Source organism: Peromyscus californicus, unplaced genomic scaffold, assembly GCF_007827085.1.
Source record: "Peromyscus californicus insignis strain IS unplaced genomic scaffold, ASM782708v3 Scaffold_2__1_contigs__length_46816999, whole genome shotgun sequence".
In the NCBI taxonomy this organism is placed as follows: domain Eukaryota; kingdom Metazoa; phylum Chordata; class Mammalia; order Rodentia; family Cricetidae; genus Peromyscus; species Peromyscus californicus.
Window position 1 is genome coordinate 15,409,158 of NW_026294540.1, and position 19,236 is coordinate 15,428,393.

At 58.3% G+C, this 19,236-nt stretch overlaps 1 protein-coding gene across 1 annotated transcript in view; it reads right to left on the reverse strand.

Moving 5' to 3' along the window:
* Nucleotides 1–19,236, reverse strand: part of Ncor2 (nuclear receptor corepressor 2) — a 164,958-nt gene that overhangs the window by 5,893 nt on the left and 139,829 nt on the right. The window contains 21 exon segments of the mRNA XM_052755477.1: nt 306–451; nt 909–1,058; nt 1,820–2,013; nt 2,236–2,381; nt 2,467–2,619; nt 3,609–4,024; nt 5,527–5,704; nt 5,788–5,925; nt 6,033–6,182; nt 6,979–7,224; nt 7,635–7,856; nt 8,949–9,303; nt 10,508–10,803; nt 11,164–11,244; nt 11,530–11,670; nt 13,260–13,410; nt 15,506–15,603; nt 15,736–15,840; nt 15,961–16,063; nt 16,545–16,681; nt 17,566–17,730. Coding sequence (XP_052611437.1) covers nt 306–451; nt 909–1,058; nt 1,820–2,013; nt 2,236–2,381; nt 2,467–2,619; nt 3,609–4,024; nt 5,527–5,704; nt 5,788–5,925; nt 6,033–6,182; nt 6,979–7,224; nt 7,635–7,856; nt 8,949–9,303; nt 10,508–10,803; nt 11,164–11,244; nt 11,530–11,670; nt 13,260–13,410; nt 15,506–15,603; nt 15,736–15,840; nt 15,961–16,063; nt 16,545–16,681; nt 17,566–17,730 — 3,771 coding nt within the window.

Below are 19,236 nucleotides of genomic sequence, written 5' to 3' on the forward strand. Positions count from 1 at the left end.
CACTTGTCACTTGGCAGCGCACTCTCCTAAGGATCTGGTCCACGTGACCCTGAGCTAAGGACAAGAATCCTTGTCGACCCACACCAGTCATGGTAAAAAGGCACCACGCCTGTGGCACGAACCTGGGGCAATCAATGTGCTGTGTTCTATGGTACCCGACTATTTGTACAGGTTTCACTGAGCGCCTACTGTGTGCAGGGTATCACTGTAGCACTACATGCTGAACCAGTCAGTACCCACTGGCAGAACGTCAGGCTCCTCCAGGGTGGGGTGTAGAGTATCAGCTCCCTCCCCCCGCCCCTTACTGTATTCTGGCTCATTCCGGTTGTGGGTGTTGAGTTTCTTGTTGATCTCCTGTTTCTTAGACTTCACCATGGCGGAGTTACTCTCAGTCAGCTTACTGAAGAAGGCCGGCGGCTGGCTGGTGTTGCCTGGAGACTTGGAGCCCATTCTGCAGGGAGCGTGAGATGCCCGGGGTCAGCAGGATGGGCACTTCGTTAGCAAGCCTTTAGCAAGAGAGCACTCACCACTTGGGTCACAGCGAGATGCCAAAGACCATCAGAGGCATGCTGGGGTCTGTACTTAGCCTTGGCTTGGGCTAGCTTGTGAACCTCCCAGGTGTATGTACTATGAGTTGCCCCAAGGACCTCTTATAGCTAGCTTTGACACAAGAAGCCCCAAGAACACACACACTCCCTCAGGCTGGAGGCCTGTCCCACCATGTCCCCGTCCACCCAACCCTGTCTGGTCCAGCTTATTCTTAAATCTCCAGCAAGTGACAGAACAGGACGGGGTGCTGCCACTGAAGCCCCTTGAAGGTTTATCAGCCTCCACGCTAGAGGTCTGAGGTCCTGGGTGGACATGGAACCGCCATTGCCACCTCGGGGCAGGGTTTGTGCCATGGGTACCTGGGCTCCCCCTGGTCCCCGTCCCGATACAGCAGTGGGTACGCAGCGCTCCGAGGGTGTCCTGACTCAGTCATGCCCTCTGGTGGGGACACAGGTTCAATGCCGTCCTCGCTGTTGCCCAGGACTGATGTTTTGCTGGGTTCTGGGGACCTGATAGAGATAGCATCTCAGCCAAGGGTAGAGTTCTTCCCCGCAGAGGTCGGGGACCCCCCATTGCCCACAGCAGCGCTCCACTGTAAGGCAGGGCTCTGCACCTTTCCCTGTGAATGGCTGGATGGTGGCACCTGAGGTATGGAGACCCCAGTGGGCTGTTGAGATCGGGCCATGGGAGGAGCTCTTTTGAAATAATCTAACACTCACGAGTTTTTGTTTATTTTGAGTCGGGGTCTTGCTGTGCAGTCCAGGCTGGCCTCAAGCTCACAATCCTCCTGCCTCTGCTTCCCCAGAGCTCCCTCTCCTATGCTTAGAGGTGTGTGCCACGATGCCGCGCTGTCCAGGGTGGACATGTTGTGAACCCTGATGAGACGCCCATGCCAGGACCTCACTGTCCCTCAAAGATCCCACTGCCTGTATCTGCGCCCCTCAAATCACACTCCTCTCAGACGCCTTGCTCTGCTCCTGAGCCTAAGGCCCAGCCAAGGGAAGAGTGTGTATGTATGGCACAGGATGGTAACTCACTTCTCTATGCCTCAGTTTCCCCATCTGCTAAAAGGGAGTGGTACATCTGACCCCTGGCTGAGTTGGTATTTATAGGGTACTCAGTTGGCACCCTACTTTGTGCTGCTTCTGGGACCTTCGTGAGCTTCCGCTTCCCTGAACATCAGTTTCCCATCAACCCAACGCCCTGTTGAGCTCACCCCACCCCACTGTCCCTCAGCCGGCACCTGATGTAGATGTGAGTACATCCTCACCTCTTGCCCCCTTCACTGTGGGGGGATCCCCGGGCTGGGGTGCCATGGTCGGGGGGTGGGAGGTAGAGGTCGCTAGGTGGGCGGCGGAGATCCAGGACAGGGCAGCTGGCTCCAGGGAAAGAGTAGAGAGGGGCAGGAAGGGGGCCGCTGAGCTGCTGGGGGTGGTGGCGTGTGTAGTCCTGTGTGATGACCTCCTGTGGAGAGGGGGCAGGTCAGGGGCCATCCTGCCAGAACCTTCCAAGTAGGGTAGGGCAGAACCCTGACCTGGGTAAGCATCCCCATGTGCATCTTACAGTGATGGCCCCCCAAAGGACTGGGTGTGGCGGCCACAGAACTTTCGTTAACACCTGTGTGACTCCGGGACGTCGCCCTCTCATCCACTAGCTCTCCCAGTGGCTGGGGCCAGAGGCACTTACACTGATGTGCTGAGCCAGGGTGACCACCCTCTGGTGACCTTTGATGCCTGGGGCGGTCTGGAGGAGCGGGCTGGACGAGGGCTGGCTCTCAGGCAACGGCCGCAGATGTGGGAGGTGGGCAGCCTCCGCACTGAGCTTCATGGGGCCTGAGGACACAAGAGAGCCGTCAGGGGCCGAGGACCGCTGGGAGACGCGCCTCAGTTTCCCCACCGCTACTCTCCCGGGTGTCACCTGGCTGCTTGTGCCGCAGTTCCCCTTCCAAGTGGCTCTTCTCTAGCTCTTCCAGCGGTTTGGAGAGCCCCTTGTCGTGGGCCAGGCTGGGCGAGCTCACAGGGCTAATGGGTTCCACCCCGTCGGGGCTGTAGCCAGCGCCACTGTGGTAACCTGGAACAAGTGGGCGGGAGTTAGAATGTGGCGTGGGCTTGGGTTGAGGTACCGGCCGTCTCCCAGCCATTCCTCCACACTGGCTGGGCTTCAAGATGGCAGGAAACGGTACCAGCCGAGGGGTGGCCAGCGAGGAGGAATGGCGAGTGATGGGAGGTCGGTCCACACGCACAGACACTCCCAAAGGACTGTGGGGGTCTGGCGTGGGCAGTGGGGGCTAGGGTGAGGGAAATAGGCTAGCGGTAGTGGAGAATTGGGAGGGAGGGTGCATGTGTGCGGGGGTTGGGTGGTGTGGGGTGGGGGCTCAGATTGGAACAACACCGGGTCCCCTGCCTTGGCCTACCCTCAGCCCCTGACCCAGCACAGAGAAACTTCATTCTCTTTAGGTTGGATGCTGGCCTGGGAAGGAGAGGCGGACACCCAGCCTTCCGGGATAGCCTGCTCCCTCTTCTCTCCCACCTCAACCCCCTGCCTTAACTTCCTCCACAGATAGCGGCAGCCCAGTCAGCTGGCAGCCCCCCCACATCCCCACCCCCCTATACGAAGGTGCAGGTAGGTGGTGGCGGGAGATGGGAGGCGCGGTCGGAGTCCAAACCACAGATCCATTCATTAAAAGAAAAAAGGCGAAAAAAATCCAAAAAGAAAAAAGAAAAAGGAAAAAACAAAAACAAAAACAAAAAACTCATGATGAAAGGATGTGCGAACGATGAGGCGCCCGTGTGGGCTGGAGTCACCACGGCGTGCGAACTGACCAGGACGAGCTCAAAACAAAACACCAAAACCAACCAAAAACGGGGGGAAAAATTAAAAGCAAAGATCTGAAAATATCTTTAGGCCACAGATGGGGTGGGCAGGCGGCGGGCCGGATGTCTTACCGTCGCCAGGGGAGTCGTTGGCCAGCGAACCTCCTTCTCGCGGCCCCCTTTCGTGAGCAATTTGACGCGTGATTATTGCGTCTATGAACGTGGCCGCTGTCAGGGTGGTCTTACCCAGAGAACGGAGCTCCAGTTCCTGGATGGAAAAGGGTTTACTTTGAGTCTTTTCTCGGTGCAGATCTGAGGCCGAGGCAGGCGCCGGCGGGTCCGGACTGGCATGGTGGGGTGCAAGGCTCTTTGCTGGGGTGCGGGCGATGGCTGTGTGGCTGGAGCTGGGGGGTGCTAGGGATCGGGGCTCAGAGCTCTTGCTGGGTGAGGAGGCAGGCTCCCGGGCTGGGGGCTTGGCGAGAAAGGCATGACCAGTGTCCACACGGGGCCGCTCAGGCCGGGCGACCCGAGAGGTTTCCTTGGGTAGCAGGACGGGCTCCATGAGGGTAGGGTAGACCCCTTCAAGGGTGCCACCAAGTGGGCAGTGGGTGGCAGGTGGGAATGTGGCAGCTGGGCGGACAGGCGAAGAGGTGGAGGTGGACCTGGAAGGGGAACAGAAAGGTTCAGACAGTGCAGGCCGGGGGAATGACTACCTCACCCCACTGGAGTCCCTGCCTATGACTAACAGATGCTCATGTTCCCTGAGACTCCCAGAATAATCCTGCTCTCCTGACTGACCTGTGCTGGCCCCATTCAGTTCCTCATGCCCACAGCTTTTCACGGAGCCCTACCAGGTGCCCAGCACCATCCCAGACCCTGAAAATACAGCACCAGTTAAGGCAAGGGTCCGGGAGCTTCTTAGAGGACAACCACCCATACAGGAAAAGACAGACTATTCTCTTCCGAGGGCAGCTGCTGCCACATGGCCAGATGTGACCGACGTGAGCGAGTAGAGGGCAGGAAACCCATGCAAAGCCAGCAGGAGGCACTCCTAGAAGCTGGCACACAAAAGCTGAGCCTCTCAGCAGCAAAGAGCACATGAGCCAGGAGGCGTGGGACTGACTGCAGGCAGAAGCCCGACAGCCCAGCACCAGCTCTGATACAACTGTGGGCAGCACTGGCCCGGCTGCCATGGCCCGGCTGCCAGCCATTTAAGCTCCCTGTTCCGATTTTTCAAATTGGTACTCCTGGGCTTTACATACTAGTTACCACCGACTCCTACACCCACCCCATCATCTACCACCTGTCAGTCCGTCTGCCCGTCCGTCCATCCGTCCATCCATCCATCCAGTTATCTACTCTTCCAACCATTCCTGTACCCATCTGTTTATCCACCCATTTACCTACCCGTCCACCCCCCACCTTACACATCTGCCAACCCCCCCACTCTTCCATGCATCCATCTGCTCACCTATCCATCATATCCATCCACCCATTCATCCATCCCCCACCCACCTTTTTATACATTTCAATTCATCCGTCTATTATCCACCTACCCACTCACACACATGCCACCCACTTGTCCATCACCCACCCCCCACTTATCTATCTACTCATTCATCTATGTGTCTGTCTACTTGTCCATCCATCTATCTACTCATCTATCGATCCATCTACTCATCTACCTACCCATCCACCCATCTGTCCACGCATTTATCTATTCACCTAGCCACCCATTCATCTGCCTGCCCTCCAACCCATTCAGTCATCCACCTGGCCCAGCCATCTGCCTACTTTCCCACATCTCCACCCATCTACCCATCTGCCCGCCCATCAGCCATCCCTCCACCCCATCCCCCAGTTAGCTGTCATTCTTGCTCTGTCATACACCTGTCTACACAAAGCATCCTCTACCCGCCATCATCTGCCCAGCTGCCTGTGCACCCCACCCTCCTCTGAACCACCCTCCACCTGCGTTCACGCCACCTACCTACCCACTCTCTCACAGCATTCTCGCCAATACATTCATCCACCCACCCACCAACCCTGCCGTCTGCTCAATCCTCTCCCCATCTGCCCATCCACGTAACCCCCTCCCACTCAGCACATCCGTCTGTGGACCCTCCCCCCAGGCTTGTTTCCCCCCGGTGCCAACCTGGCCCACCTCAGGACCGTGGGCGTGCCGGGTTCCACGGAGGTGACCACGCCCTTCATGCTCGTGTTGTGCAGCACACTGGGCCTCTGCTGCAAGGCGTCCTGGGTCCGGGGGGAGATGGGCGAGTGCTGGTGGGTGTGGGAGGCGGGGCGGCTGCTGCCCCCAGCCCCGCTGCTCTGCTCCGTACCTGGTGACAGGCCGCCGAGTCAGGGGGCAGGCCCAGGTGGCCCATGAGGACCTGGGGGTGGGGCGGGGTCTGGGGTGCCCTACCAGGTCTCCAGATGGGTGCATGCTCCACTGTCGTAGTAGACGTGAGGATGGACTTGTCTCGTTCTCGCTCACGGTCCCGTTCCCGTTCCCGCTCCGACGAGGATGTGGCAGTTGGTTTAGCCAGGTGAGTGGGGCCTCCTGGAAACCCCAAGGTCAGAGTCTGAGCTAGAGCCCGATGGGCCAGAATTTGCCTGCAGGGCATAAGGAGCGAGGCACAGACCCACCCACCCACTTGGCAGGCCCACCTGGGGACAGCGGCGAGCTGCTGTGGCGGCTGCTGAAGGGTGGGGGCGCTGTGGGGAGGTAGGCAAGGCGGTCGATGGCGGTGGCAGGGGTGCCTGGCGTTGGCGGCACCAGCACGGGCAGGTGTGGCACTTGGGACAGGTCGATAATTCCTGTGGGAAGTTTGGGGGGGGGAGGGCAGTTGTAGGTGACTGTCCCCAAAAGTGAAGCCTGAGACCCTCCCTGGTGCCAAGCCTGGCCCCAGGCCCCTGGCCTGTTGTGTCTCTCAACCAGCATTTCTTGAGCCCAAGCACTGCCCTCCCCTTGCGGACAGCCCTGTCCTACAGTATCAGCTCCTTGCATTCAGCCCTCACCCCCAGAGTGACTTCAGGAGCCACATGGTCACCTCTGAACAATCAGGCAAAGGGACCCAGGCTGTGCCAAGGCTCTAGAAATCAGTGCTCCGAACAGTGGACACGCTTTTCTCTTTCTTTTTGGTTATTTGTATTGAGAGTGTCTCATGTAGCCCAGGCTAGCCTCAAACTCTACGTCGCTGAGGATGGCCTTGAACTCCCGATCCTCTCGCTTCTACCTCCTGAGTTCTTAGAGGTGGGCAATAGCACACAAGGCCTAGCCTGTGTTCTGATCTCTTGGATGCCGAAAGATACCTCACACCAAGGACTCAGAACAACAAGGAAAGGCCCATGTGTAAGACAGCAAGGGGTGCCTGCTCCTCACACAGTTGCTGGCTGTGAACTGATGCATGAGGCACCTCCCCTCTTCCCCCAAGGAGCCAGCATGTGCCACCTACTCCACCCAGCCAACGGGAGGCACTCAGTGGCAGCCACGTGGCCCGTTCTGCCCACCTTGCATAGTGTAGGATACACAGGGACACTAGTATCTTCTGCACACAACACAGGAAGGCACAGGACGAGGCTCTGGGGGTGGGCACTGTCCTAGGCAACTTACCTCGTGGGCCAGCGGCATAATTGAGGGCCAGCGAGGACTCTCTTGGTGACAGGCCCCTCAGCATATCGGCGCGCTGGGCCATGGCGGAGGCAGCGTTGTGGTGCATCTGCTGCGAGGTGATGTAGTCGTTGATGATGGTCTGGCGGTTCTCCAGGGCCGCAGTGTCAGGGTAGCCACGGATGAGGTAAGGCGGATACAGGTGCGGGTAGGTGGGGCTGGGGGCCAGGTGCCGAGGCAGGTAGTAGGCTGGGGAGGGAGGGAGGGTCAGGTGGCCCATGCCTGGTCTTCGTGCTCCCCACCTCTGCACCCACAGCTTCCTCTCCTTGTGCACCCACATGCCTCCTCCCCAACACACACACAGAGCTTAAGACTTGCTCCCTGATCATGTGGGGTGTTGGCTGTCAACACTTTCCCCGACATAATGCGCACTAACAAAGGAGTCTTTAAAAAGGCACACACTGGAGCCTCATTTAACGCACTTGCAAGGCACAGGTGAGTCCTGCAGGAAAAGCAGCCCACTGAGAAACGTGAAGCCCAGCCCAGGCCCTAGAATCTGCTAGTGATGTCAGCGCTAAACCTATCCCCCACTCTCCAGACCCTGACTGTCCCACCCAAGCCATCACTGACCCCCAAGTCTACAGGCCCAAGGTACCCACCTGCATCCAGAGGGATGCCTCGGGGTATGGAGGTGGGGTCAAAGGCCAGCGGGATGTGGCCACGGTACAAGTCCACACCACTTACGCCCCGAAGCAAGTGCTCATAGGGGGAGATGGGGTGGGGGTGGTGCTCAGGCACAGTGCTGTGTGGGGACTTGGCGATTTCCCGGGGTGTCGACGTCAGCTTCCGGTCCTGGGACGCCTTGCTGGATAGAAGGCTGCCTGTGGGGACAAGTCACTGTGGTCTCAGCCTCAGTCTCAGGGCAGAGCCACTGGGCTACACTGTCCGAAGGCCCAGCGTCTCTGGCCTCTCTGCTCCTTACGACAACATTAATTTACACCCTGATCACTGTTCATCAATTCATCCCATCAGTCTGAATTAATCATAGACCAGCCGTTCCCACGATGAGAAGAGGGATCACCCCAAGAACAAAGCAGACAAGATCCCTGAACCCCAAGGAACCACCATCACAGGCAGGAGATGGATGACAAGGTAGGAAACACATGGGCTTAAGAGAAATGTTTGAATACAATCTCTCAACGCCACAGGATGTGGCTGGAGGTGACCATAGTCTCCCCAGGCCCTGACATGTGAACAGGGGGCCATGGGGTACCCAGGGGTTGGCTAGTAACAGAAGGAGGAGCCTTCTGGATGGAGGGCCAGCACACGCAAAGGCTGCATGTGTGGAAGGGAGCTGAGAAGGGCGGAGGAGTCAAGGGGAGGGTCGAGTTGAAAGAATCAGAGAAGAAAATGGCGGAGGGGACCCTACATGTGGGTGCTCTAGACCACAGCGACAGTACTGTGAAGATGTACGCTAGGGAGCGGGAACGCTTCACTGAAACTATTACTATTGTAATTTGTGTGTGTGCACATGTGTGTGTGCATAAGTGCCATGGTGTGTGCGTGTGTGTGACAGAGAGACACAGAGAGAGAGTCAGACAATTTCAAAGGTTAGTCTTCACTTTCTGCCACGTCTGAGACAGGGACTGTCATTCAGGGGCTGTGGCCTTCAGGACACTCTTCCATCCCACTGCGAAGCATGAGGATTACAGATGTGCGTGAGTGTGCACGAGTGACTTAGGTTCTCACGCTTGTGCGGCATGTCCTTTGGCCACTGAGCCTGCTCCTCAGCCTTGACTTAAATGATTTAAAACATTTTGGTAAGAGGGAACGGAGGAGAATCTCTGTATGCAGTGTGGAGGCAGGGCAGCAGATGGATCGGTTGGGACAGGAGGCAGTGGCCAGGGTACCCAGCGGAAAGTGAGCTGTCCCCTCCCCACAACGGGCCACCTGCGGGAGCCTCCCTCCCTCACCTTCCTGAAGGCGTGGCGTGGGCTCCCGCGTCGTCACAGGTGAGCCGCGTGGTAGGTGGCTGGTGAAGGGTGCCCCGTGGTCTTCGTAGGTCAGTGGGCTTTGCCGTGGCTTGCCCAACTCAGGTACTACGACCGGGGCGCCACGTGTGATGGAGCCTCCCGTACCACTGGTGGCCCCTGACCGGCTCTTTAGACTCTCCTCATAGCAGGCACGCTCCAGAGCCCGGGCGTCAGCCATCATGTCCAGTGGGTGCAGGGCCGGGAAAGGCCGGCCGGGGCTGCCGATGATGGAGCGCACATCGTGTTTCTTGGTGCCAGTGGACGGTGCCCCGGAGTCGTACTTGAGTGGCGTGCCCTGGGAAGAGGATGCAGGTCTATACTTGGCTGTCCAGTTCCGCCCTTCCTGTACTTCTGCACAGGACGGGGCATCTCAAACCCCGTGGGCAGATGGACAGACCTCTACTAGGATACGATGTCCAAGAGGCTGGGTGCCCTGCCTGCTTCAGTCTGACTGCAGCCCCAAGGCCACGCACTGATCCAGGGGTGCCAGGATGAGGCCAACTGCGGGTGACCCCCCACCATCCTGCAACACTATGGAATTCCACAGCCAGATGCACCTGTGACCCCGGGCTGTGGCTCCGGGTCCAGGACTGGCATTACATTCACTATTAGGTCTCAGAGGGCACCACGGAGAAGAGGACTGTGCACTGGACATCATGGAGAGGATTCCATGGCGTTAGCCAGGTTGGGGACACTGGGCACAGCTAGGTCCCAGATCTTAATTTCTACTCAGTGTTTTTGTTATTGTTAAACATTAAAACTTTGAGGAAGGCTGGGCGGTGGTGGCGCACGCCTTTAATCCCAGCACTCGGGAGGCAGAGCCAGGCGGATCTCTGTGAGTTCGAGGCCAGCCTGGACTACAGAGTGAGATCCAGGAAAGGCGCAACACTACACAGAGAAACCCTGTCTCGAAAAACCAAAAAAAAAAAAAAAAACCAAAAAAACAAAAAAAACCCAAAAACTTTGAGGAAGGGCACTAAGCCAGAGAATTGCTTGGTCTAGTTTGCCTCAAACTTCCAATCCTCCTGACTCAGCCTCCCAAGTGCTGGGATTCAGGAGGGTCCAATATTTTGGTTACTGTCTTAAAAAAGGGGGGTGGCACCTTAATGTTCAAGGAATTCTCTAGAACCATTCTGGTCCGTCACTGGGTGTCCCTGGCGTCAGGTGACAGTCCCTCCCTAGGTGCCTTTGTCCAGCTGTTTTGCCTTTCTCTTCCCCATCAAAGCCATGGCCATGGGAGGGGACAGTGGCCCCGGGGTGGAACCAGGTCCCCATGGAGCCTCTTGACGCACATGTGCGGGTAGAGATGCTAAGAGCAGCGTTAGGGACAGAGTGACAGAGTTAGGGACGCAAGCCTTGGGCTTCGCAGATGCCATCAGTGACCCAGAGCAAGTTGCTAACCTCTCTGGGCCTCAATTTATGCACCAATGCAATGGGGTCAGTATGAGAACCGCCCTGGGCTTCGCGGTGCTCCAGCCCCTCCTATGTGCTCCTGATACCTGGGTGATGGAACCCTCCTTGAGAGGCCGTGGGGCCAGGGGTAGCTCAGGTGTGCGGCGCAGCTCCTCCCGCGGGATCTCGTGGATGGAGCGGCCCGCCTCCTTCACAGTCGCTACCACACCCTCGTGAGCTGGCTTCAGCTTCAGGGGACCCAGAGGGTCCAGGGGCCGGGTCTTGTAGGTCTCAGTCAGGTCCCGCGGTGGCGGTGGGGGCGGTGGTGTGCCCTCTCGCTTCAAGAGCTTGGCCTCCCGACGCAAGTAGTCCTCCTGGGCCTCCACGTATGACCGCGGGATTCCTGCCAGGCAAACAGCACTGACTCTCCACGGCCTTGGCCTGCTCAGCCTGGGGGCTCCCAGTAGTGATGCCTGCAACTAGCCTGGCTGAGTTCAAACCCTCTTTTCCTGTGTGAACTTGGGTGTGCAAACTGACTTCTCTGAACCTGTTTCTTCATATGAAGTGCGGACACAAACTGAACCCACATTGTGCAGCTCGTCACAAAGACTGAGCTAAATCGGTCTGAGTGAAGCAAGAGTAGTCCATTCCACCTATAAAGCACATGGATGGGGGGGGGGAGGGGGCTTGCCCTCCCTATATTCGGCCTGAGGACAGAATCGCACCAAGGGACAGGGGCGGGGGATGGGTGAGGGGAGTATACCTTGTGTGATGGAGCCTCGGATGTGATGCTGCTCCTTGAGGTGGGGGCTGTGCTGCTCAGGGATGGCGCGGCCCATGAGTCCTGGGGAGGGCAGGGATGGCGTCACCATATGGTGTCCGGGAGGGCTGGGGTCCACCAACAGCCGTCTCCCCCAAGACATGAGACCCAGCGAATAAGTGCCCCTTTCCCTGGGCCCCACTCGGTTGTAAGCTGAACCTCAATTTCTCTGTTAACACTGGGCCAGCCACTGGCTGGTTCCCTCCAGGCATGTCACGAGGCCACCTCCCTTTCCATTCCAGCCTGTGTGTCTCGGAGGTTCCTGGGACAGCACCTGGCCCTGGTGGGCCACCACAGCGGGACACTCACCCTCGATGCTGGCTGAGGTGATGGTCCTGCCCACACGGCCCTCCATCATGTCATAGGTACGCTTAGGGGCGGCAGTCTCGTGGGGCGGGCCTGAGTTGCTCCTGCCGTCCTCCTTGGAGCACTGGGACATGGACATACCACCTGGGGGCCAGAAAGCATGTATAGTGTGGGGTGGCAGCAGGATACCATCCGCATGGGGTTTGGCCCGCAAACAGGCAGAGCTGGAAGGAGGCCCTGCCATCCCACGGCTGGACGGCAGGCTGGCTGAGCCTGCGGGACCCTCAAACCAGCTCAGAATTGCTCTGGGCAGAAAAAGCAGGGTGGTGCCGCCCACGGTCATGCAGGTGGGTGTGCATCTGTGCCCACAGGTCTTATGTGCACATTAACCAAGTCTGAGTACACAGGGAAGCCCCATAAACGTCTGCAGATCTGCGTGTGCACAGGTGTGTGTGAGCACCGGGCCCAAGGACCACGTGAAGCTATGTTACACTTGTGCCTCAGCATGCTCGGCAGGGGGGAGCTTCGCTTTCCCCGGTAACCTGGACCTTTGAGACCTGGGAGACCACAAAGGGCTGGCCGCTGGGGCAGACAGTGGGCAACACCCTGAACTGCCTCAGACCCACTGGACCCAGGAAGGACCCAGAGGGCATCCAAAGCTCCACACAGACAGGCTGGAAGGTCACAATCTGAGGCTGTGGAGGCTCCCAAGCTGTGACTCAGGGCTCTGGCTAGGACCTCTGTCAGCCAGCTGGATCATCACTGCGGGCTGTCACTGGGACATGCAACTGGCACCAGAGGCAGCTGCAGCCCTTGTCCCCAAGACCGTGCTCCACTGGCAGATGCCAGAGCCACATGGGCCCACTTGTACCTCAAGGACTAGGAGGCTGTGGGGCTCAAGGAAAGAGAAGCTGGCAGACCCCAGGCCTGCAGTTGGCATCACTGGGGACGGGAACCTGGCCATTGGGAGATGCTTCCTCAGCCATGGGTTCCTCAACTCTTGGGGTGCACTGGTTGCTTTTTATGGCCACAGAGTAGTGTGTCACAGCTCTACCACAGATTCTCCCTGTCGTGACGCTCAAAACTGCCCCCCCCCCCCCCCCCCCGCTTTCCCAGCTTATGTTGGGGGAAGCCACCAAGGCTAGCCCTGACCTCTGCTGTATGCCTATAGGACAGGAAGTCACTCTGCAAACACTTCCTGGTATCACTTCAGCTCTTCCTGTCTCTAAAGACACCTCCACAGGCCCCACAGCCTCCTCCCTAACCAGGGCTGCCTTAGCCCTCCAGGGCGAGGACGGCGCCCTCACAGAAGGACCTTGAGTATATCTACCTCCTCCTATGGGAGGTGGGCAGAACCGAGGCCCAGCCCTCAACCTGTCGAGGCTACCTAGAGGAGCCAGTGCAAACTCCAAAGGCACGGGCCTGCCTTCCGCCCTGCCAGAGGACCCCCCCCCCCCCCAGGCAAGTGTAGACTGGCCACACCTGGCTGTCTGGGACACATCCCGCAGTCTGGTCTTCATGACTCCTAATCAACAAGGGGTTTCCCACACACCCCTTGCAGGGGCATCCTGAGCTGGCAGACAGACAGACAGGTACCGTCCGTCTGATGTGCTCTTGCTCCCAGTGTCCCTGCTACATCTGTCCTGACAACAGAGCGCCTGGAAATGGAAAGAAAGGGGGACAGGCACAGGCACCCCACCTAACCTCATGGTTGGTTTGTCATCAGTACTCACCTTCATAGGACAGGACGTGGCCCTTCTTGCCCTCGTAGATGACATGGCCCTTGGGCAGGGTGTCCTCTCGTGCCCGGTCAAGGCGACTTGGGCTGTCCTCACCGACAATCCTGCTGATGGTACCCTTGTAAAGGACGTCAGCGGGCGTGCCCTATAGGGGTGGAGGGGTAAGCTCCCGGACCTGCGGGTGACTCAGCACACACCTCCCACTCCCCCACCCCGCGAAGCATGCACAGAACACACACACAGACCCTCACTCAGCGCTGTGTCCCTTGCTAGTCTCCCTCATCCTGGCTTCCTAGCGCCAGCACTGTGGCCAACACCCTGTCTGTCACTCGAACTCTCCTACAGACGCTATCAAGAATAGGATCGTATTGTCTCACAGAGATAAGGTCTCTCACTCGATGTAGTTCCGGTTAGCCTAGAATGCACCATCCTCCTGCCTCAGCCTTCCAAGAACTGGGACTACAGGTCTGAGCCACCACATCAGGCTGGATGTTATTACTCTATCTACTTCAGATGGGGAAACTGAGGTATGGGGGGGCAGTCATGATCACTCAGGAACCTTTTCCTGGCCTGGAACTGCCAGCGACTATTGACTCAACACTCCTCCATGCCCTGTCCACTGTCACTAGTAAACACATCCCTAGATGCCACCTGATGTCCCTGGGGACAAGTCTGACCAACTAAGAAACACTGATTGAGATGGGGGTAAGCCCCCACCAGGAGGAGGTGTCACAGGAACAGCCTTCAGTCTTGTGGGGCAGTATTCACTTCAGGTGACTTCTGGGAGCATGAATGGGGCCATTAGTGTAGCTCTGGAGCCAAGCCATGGGGGATAAAAGGGGGCAGTTACCCCAAGTTGCTGACTACTGTTACTAGTAATCTGAGTACTACTTTACACATCCACATAATAAGGACTCTGGCTTGACTCTCAGAGGCCCCTAACAAAGCACCCCCAAATTCTGAGCTCTCTCTCTTGTGACCTCAGGAGCAGATTCAGTGATGGCTGTGTCTCCCGTGGGGCTTGCTCTGCTGAGTAGTCCCCATGGGGCAGGAGCAGTCTGGGCTGATTCTGGGTGCCTCCCCTTTACCCAGAGCCAGGCAGGTGAATGCTAAGAAAATCCAGACAGGCTCTGGGGGAAAGGGAGGCACTGTCTGGGAGCTCCAAGCATGGAGGGACTGTCCTCTGAGGACGGAAATGCAGACAGACCATGGCTCGGCTCTGCATAGCCCACTGGACAAAACCCAAAGAACATGGGGAGCCACTATGGTCCACTGAGGCTGCTCCAAGACCTGAGTGCAATCCCGGGAGCTGAGCAGGACACGGGGCTGCATGGCTTTAGGCTCCAGGGTCGCAGACAACAGTAGGGTCTGTAGTCTCTACCCGCCACCCATGGGGGTCTCGCCAATACCTTTGTCAGACAGGCCTTAGAGTGCTGACCTCACTCTCCACAAGCCCGAATCAATGGAAAGGGTCACCCAGCCTTCAGGAGCTGGCACCCCTTAGACCTGGCCCCTGAAGCTCTTCATGCTGGCCTTGTGACCTATGCCCTTTCTTGAAATAACTCTCCTGACAGTAATATTTCTGTCAGAGGAGAAACTGAGTCAGGGAGGGCCGCTGCTGCCAGAGCATATGGCTGAATTTTTGCCCGCGGCTTCTGCTCTTTGCCTTCAAAAGGCCACAATTTCCAAACAGACTCGAGGGGAAGCCTGGGGCATCAAAGTTGGCCCCCATAGTGAGTCCAAAGGGCACTGTGGTGAGCAGGCCTGTGGCTGGAAGCCCTCTGGTGGTGTGTGTGTGTGTGTGTGTGTGTGTGTGTGTGTGTGTGTGTGTGTGTGTGTGTGTGTGTGTGTGTGTGTGTCTGACCACACACAGTGGTACTGAGTCTGGCACCCACCACTGGGTGATATGCCGGGAGCCAGCTGCCAGCCCTGCTCTGGCTATCTCTTCTGGCCACACTAGCTAACGTCACTTCCCTCCTCCTGGCCCTGGTGACTTTCTGAGTCCAGGCACTTCACTGATTTGCGACTCCTGACACTCTGCTTACCCCGCCTGGCTATCCCTAGCTGTGGTTGGTTGCCGCCACATCTAACTGCCTGAGACATGACACCTGATTGATCGTCTAGGCCTGACCCCACACGGCACAGTGACCATTCAGCCCGTCATCTCTGGTCTGCCCGGAGATCATCTCATCCCACCCCAAGCCACTCTGCCTGCTTGCCTGCCTGCTCCCAGCACCTACGTGGGTGATAGAGCCGCGGTAGCTGGGGCCGTCTGCGGCCCGGGTGCTGGGGAGGCCCTTGGTGATGCTCCCACTGGCGGTGGAGCCCAGTGCCGTCCCTGGAAGGCATAAGACACAGCTCTTAGGGCCCCAAGCCTGAAAGCCATCAACCACCCTTTCGAGGTCTCAAGCCAGCCATGAGGTCGGCTTTCGGTCTCTCTAGGAGGTGAAGGGAGTTGGCCGGGCCTTACCTCTCAGCACAGATGTCTCCTGAGCAGTGGGCACTCCCAGACTCTCAGGTGGCCCAGCCTGACCCCGGGGGGACAATTGCTCCTGCTTCACTCCACTGAATGGGGCTGGCGGTGGGCGAGACAATACACAGAGGTTTCAGGCTGCCCCTTCCATTGGGCTCCCCAGGCCAAGATGGCCCACCCCTCAGCACAGGTCACAGGAACCAAAGGGTTATGGGCACTTACCCAGCTTCTTAGGGTCCACAGCAAGAGGCAGCCCCATGGTGAGAGGGCCCATGGGGGCCTTGGCATGTTCTGAGTGGGGGACTCGAAGCTGCACAGACATTCCCTGCCAGGGCAAGGGACTGGGTCACAGCCAGACTCAACCACAGGGAGAGCCCTGCCTAGGACCTGAGGATATACAGGTCAGAGACGGGGCTGCTGGCCCTCTCAGGTGCAGGACTGTGGACAGGCCAACACCCACCAAGGCCGGCGCTCATGTAAAGGACACAGTGTGAATGCTTTGCACATGCATGTGGTGAGGGCAGGCAGGCTGCAGAGGTGATCCAGGGCTTACCACATGACACTCCACAGCCTGCTGCGCCTACAGCTCCCCACCCTCCCACTTAACGGAGGGTGAAGCGAGGCCCTGAGACGGTGAGTCACTTGCCTGAGGCCGTACAGCGGAATGCACAGCTTCTGATCTAGACAGACCCCAAGACTGGCCCGTGCAGGAGTGAGGGCACTAGCCACTACCCAGCAGCACCCCTGGAAACATCAGATGGTTTGACTAACCCCATGATGGGAGAGCCAGCCCAAGAGGCACTCACCTGGGAGATGGCACCTAGCTGCCTCTCAAGTACGCCGGGATGCTTGGCAGAGGAGATAAGGGGCGGGGGGTTAGAGATGGGGGGACGGGGTAGGACGGGCCGGACGCTATCGTGGAGGCCCAGAGGCAGTGGGTGACCTGCAAGCAAACATTAAGTGTATACTGGGGGGCTCCTCTGCACCACATGTCTCTGTTCCGTGACCTGAGCCTTCCATGGAACCCCAAAGTTCTGGGCTGCCCCTCCATACCGGCACCATTATCTCCCTTTCCACATCCAAGCCTCTAAACCCCATTTCCACTCCTTCCCTAGGATTCTCCTCTCCTCACAGGGGTCAAAGGGTCTTTTCCAAAGTCAGCAGGCCACCCCCTCCCTATGCCTGAGATGGCTCCCCACAGGAGAGTCACCTTTGGCATGGATTTCAGTGGCATGTGACTGGGGATCCCTGGGCTCCCTGGATAGTAATTTTCTGCTGTGACAGCTTGATCTGGAGCCTCAAGTGGCCCTATTCTTCCTGGCCCTTCGCACACGCTGTTCCTTCTGCCTGGCAAGCTTTTCCCTGCTCTCCAATCTCCCTTGGTACACTCGTCCTTCAGAATCAGCTCTACCTGGGCTGGCCCCTGCTGCCGCTCATCTTTGTTGGCCCCTGGCTGGATTCCTTTTAATGGTGCCGAGACCCATCAAGAATAGAAAGCCTAGTTGGCTCTCCAGCCAGTCTCACGGCATGTCAACCAAGGCTGCCCTCCCGCTATCGCCCATACCCACTCTCTGCCTTAGCCACTGGTGGATAGTGTCTCCCAGGCTAGGCCTCCCCATTGCCAGCTCAAGCACTTCCCCACGGCCACCACAGGCAGGGTGGTAGCTTTCTCAAGTCTCAGAAGGTCCCCAGCTTCCCAGTACTGAGCAGGCCAAACCTTCAGCCTGGTCTCATCCGACTGGGACCCTTCACTATGCAGTCCAGGGCCAGCGTAAAGAGCCGGTTGCCACCGACTGCAGAGGCCTAATTGGCGGTGTGCCGACTCACCAGGAGGTGTGTAGGAGAAGGCAGAGGGGTCTGGGGCGTGCGGGGAAGTCTTGATCACCTCCCGTGGAGGGATGGGGAAGGGCAGGCCCGATGACCAGCGTGGGGGCTCAGTAGGTAGCTTCGGGCCTTCAGTAGGGAAGGCCGGAAAGAATGCAGGTTTCTCTGCTGAAAGAGGTGGGCAGTCAGGGAATGCTCTGCCATCCCTATACCCTGCAGCCCCACTGGCCAGCTACAACAGGACCCCAGCAAGGGGGGCGTGGGGACACGGTAGCACAGGTGTGCTGCCATGCATATCCCCATGACACTTGCTTGGTATGGGACTGGCTCACAGCATCGGCTACAGGGACCCACTGGGCACAAGAATGGGGCTCTGGGATCGGTAGTCCATAGACATCTGTCTGTGCCAGGAAAGAGGGCTTGGCAGACCGCTCAGGTGGGAGTGACACCCACTGCACTTCGGCCATCTCGAGGCACAACAGGGGGCATGTGTCAGAGGGCTAATCTTTGGTTCATGGCTCCCCGCAAAATGCCACCAGCCGGGCGCACAGGACCAAGAGTGGTGGGTCAGGCTTGCTGATCAGGGTCTGCACGCTACGGCAATGGACGTGGCTGTAGCAGCCATTCCAGATGAGCACTGGGGCAGTCCCAGGGAGTCTGTGTGCCAGCCATCTACTATAGCTAGTCACTGGGCTGAGTCCCAGCCAGGCCTTGATGAGCCTGTATAGGTACATACAGAGAGGACAGCGACCAAGACCCTTTTGATGAGGTCTCCAGTCACCTTCCAAATGGGGCCACGTCGGCATTGGCACTCACATGGCCACAAACAACAGCAAAAGGTAGCACTCTCCCGGATGTCACAGCCAGTTTGACCCTTCACCGTCCTCATGAAAAGACTGAGGCCTCAGCTGCTGCGTGCAGGGGCGAGCTGGGAACACAGGCAGCTGGCTGCAGCCCACGACCCGTGCTTGTGGCTGTGCCCCAGGGCCCACGTACCCTGTGACTCTCAGGCCCTGGATGCTCAGAGTCAGGCCAGCACTCACCGAGGCTCCACAAGGTCTCACCTGAGCCGCATCTGTTCTAAGCGGCAAGGTCTGGCCGGATACACTCTGGGGATCACAACCCACCCAGAAATTGTGAAGGACAGCCGAGCTCCCTCCACATAATCCGAGGTTGTACTGAAGGCAAGTTGTGGCAGAAGCAGAGGCTTGAGTGTTACAGGCCACATCTCTCTTAATTTAGGGAAGGCCAAACTCCCCTTGAACTCATGCCCCGTGGAGGTGATGGCCCACAGAGGAACTGGCATGGGATTTACATTCTCTACCTACAGGGCTTGCTCTGAACCCGGAAGTTCAAACACCTGGTGCCCTGGCTTCATGTACACCTTGGCTGCCCCATTCCGCTTGGCTCTGGAGAGCTGGGGGACAGAGAGGAAGTCTCAGGCTGGAAGGAAACGGGGTCAGACCCAGCCAATGCAGGCAGGTGGCTAAGAGCCAGGATGGACAACCTGTTCCTCCAGCCGGGCCCAGGGATCCCGAGGGACCTTCCTGGCCCGGAGGCTCCCTGCCGGAGCCAGGACAGAGAAAGCTGGCTTCCTGCATGCTGGGTTCATGTGTCCCCTGGGGAGCAGAGCTGTGGCCAGACCACGTGAGAGACAAGAGCCTGCCGCCAGGT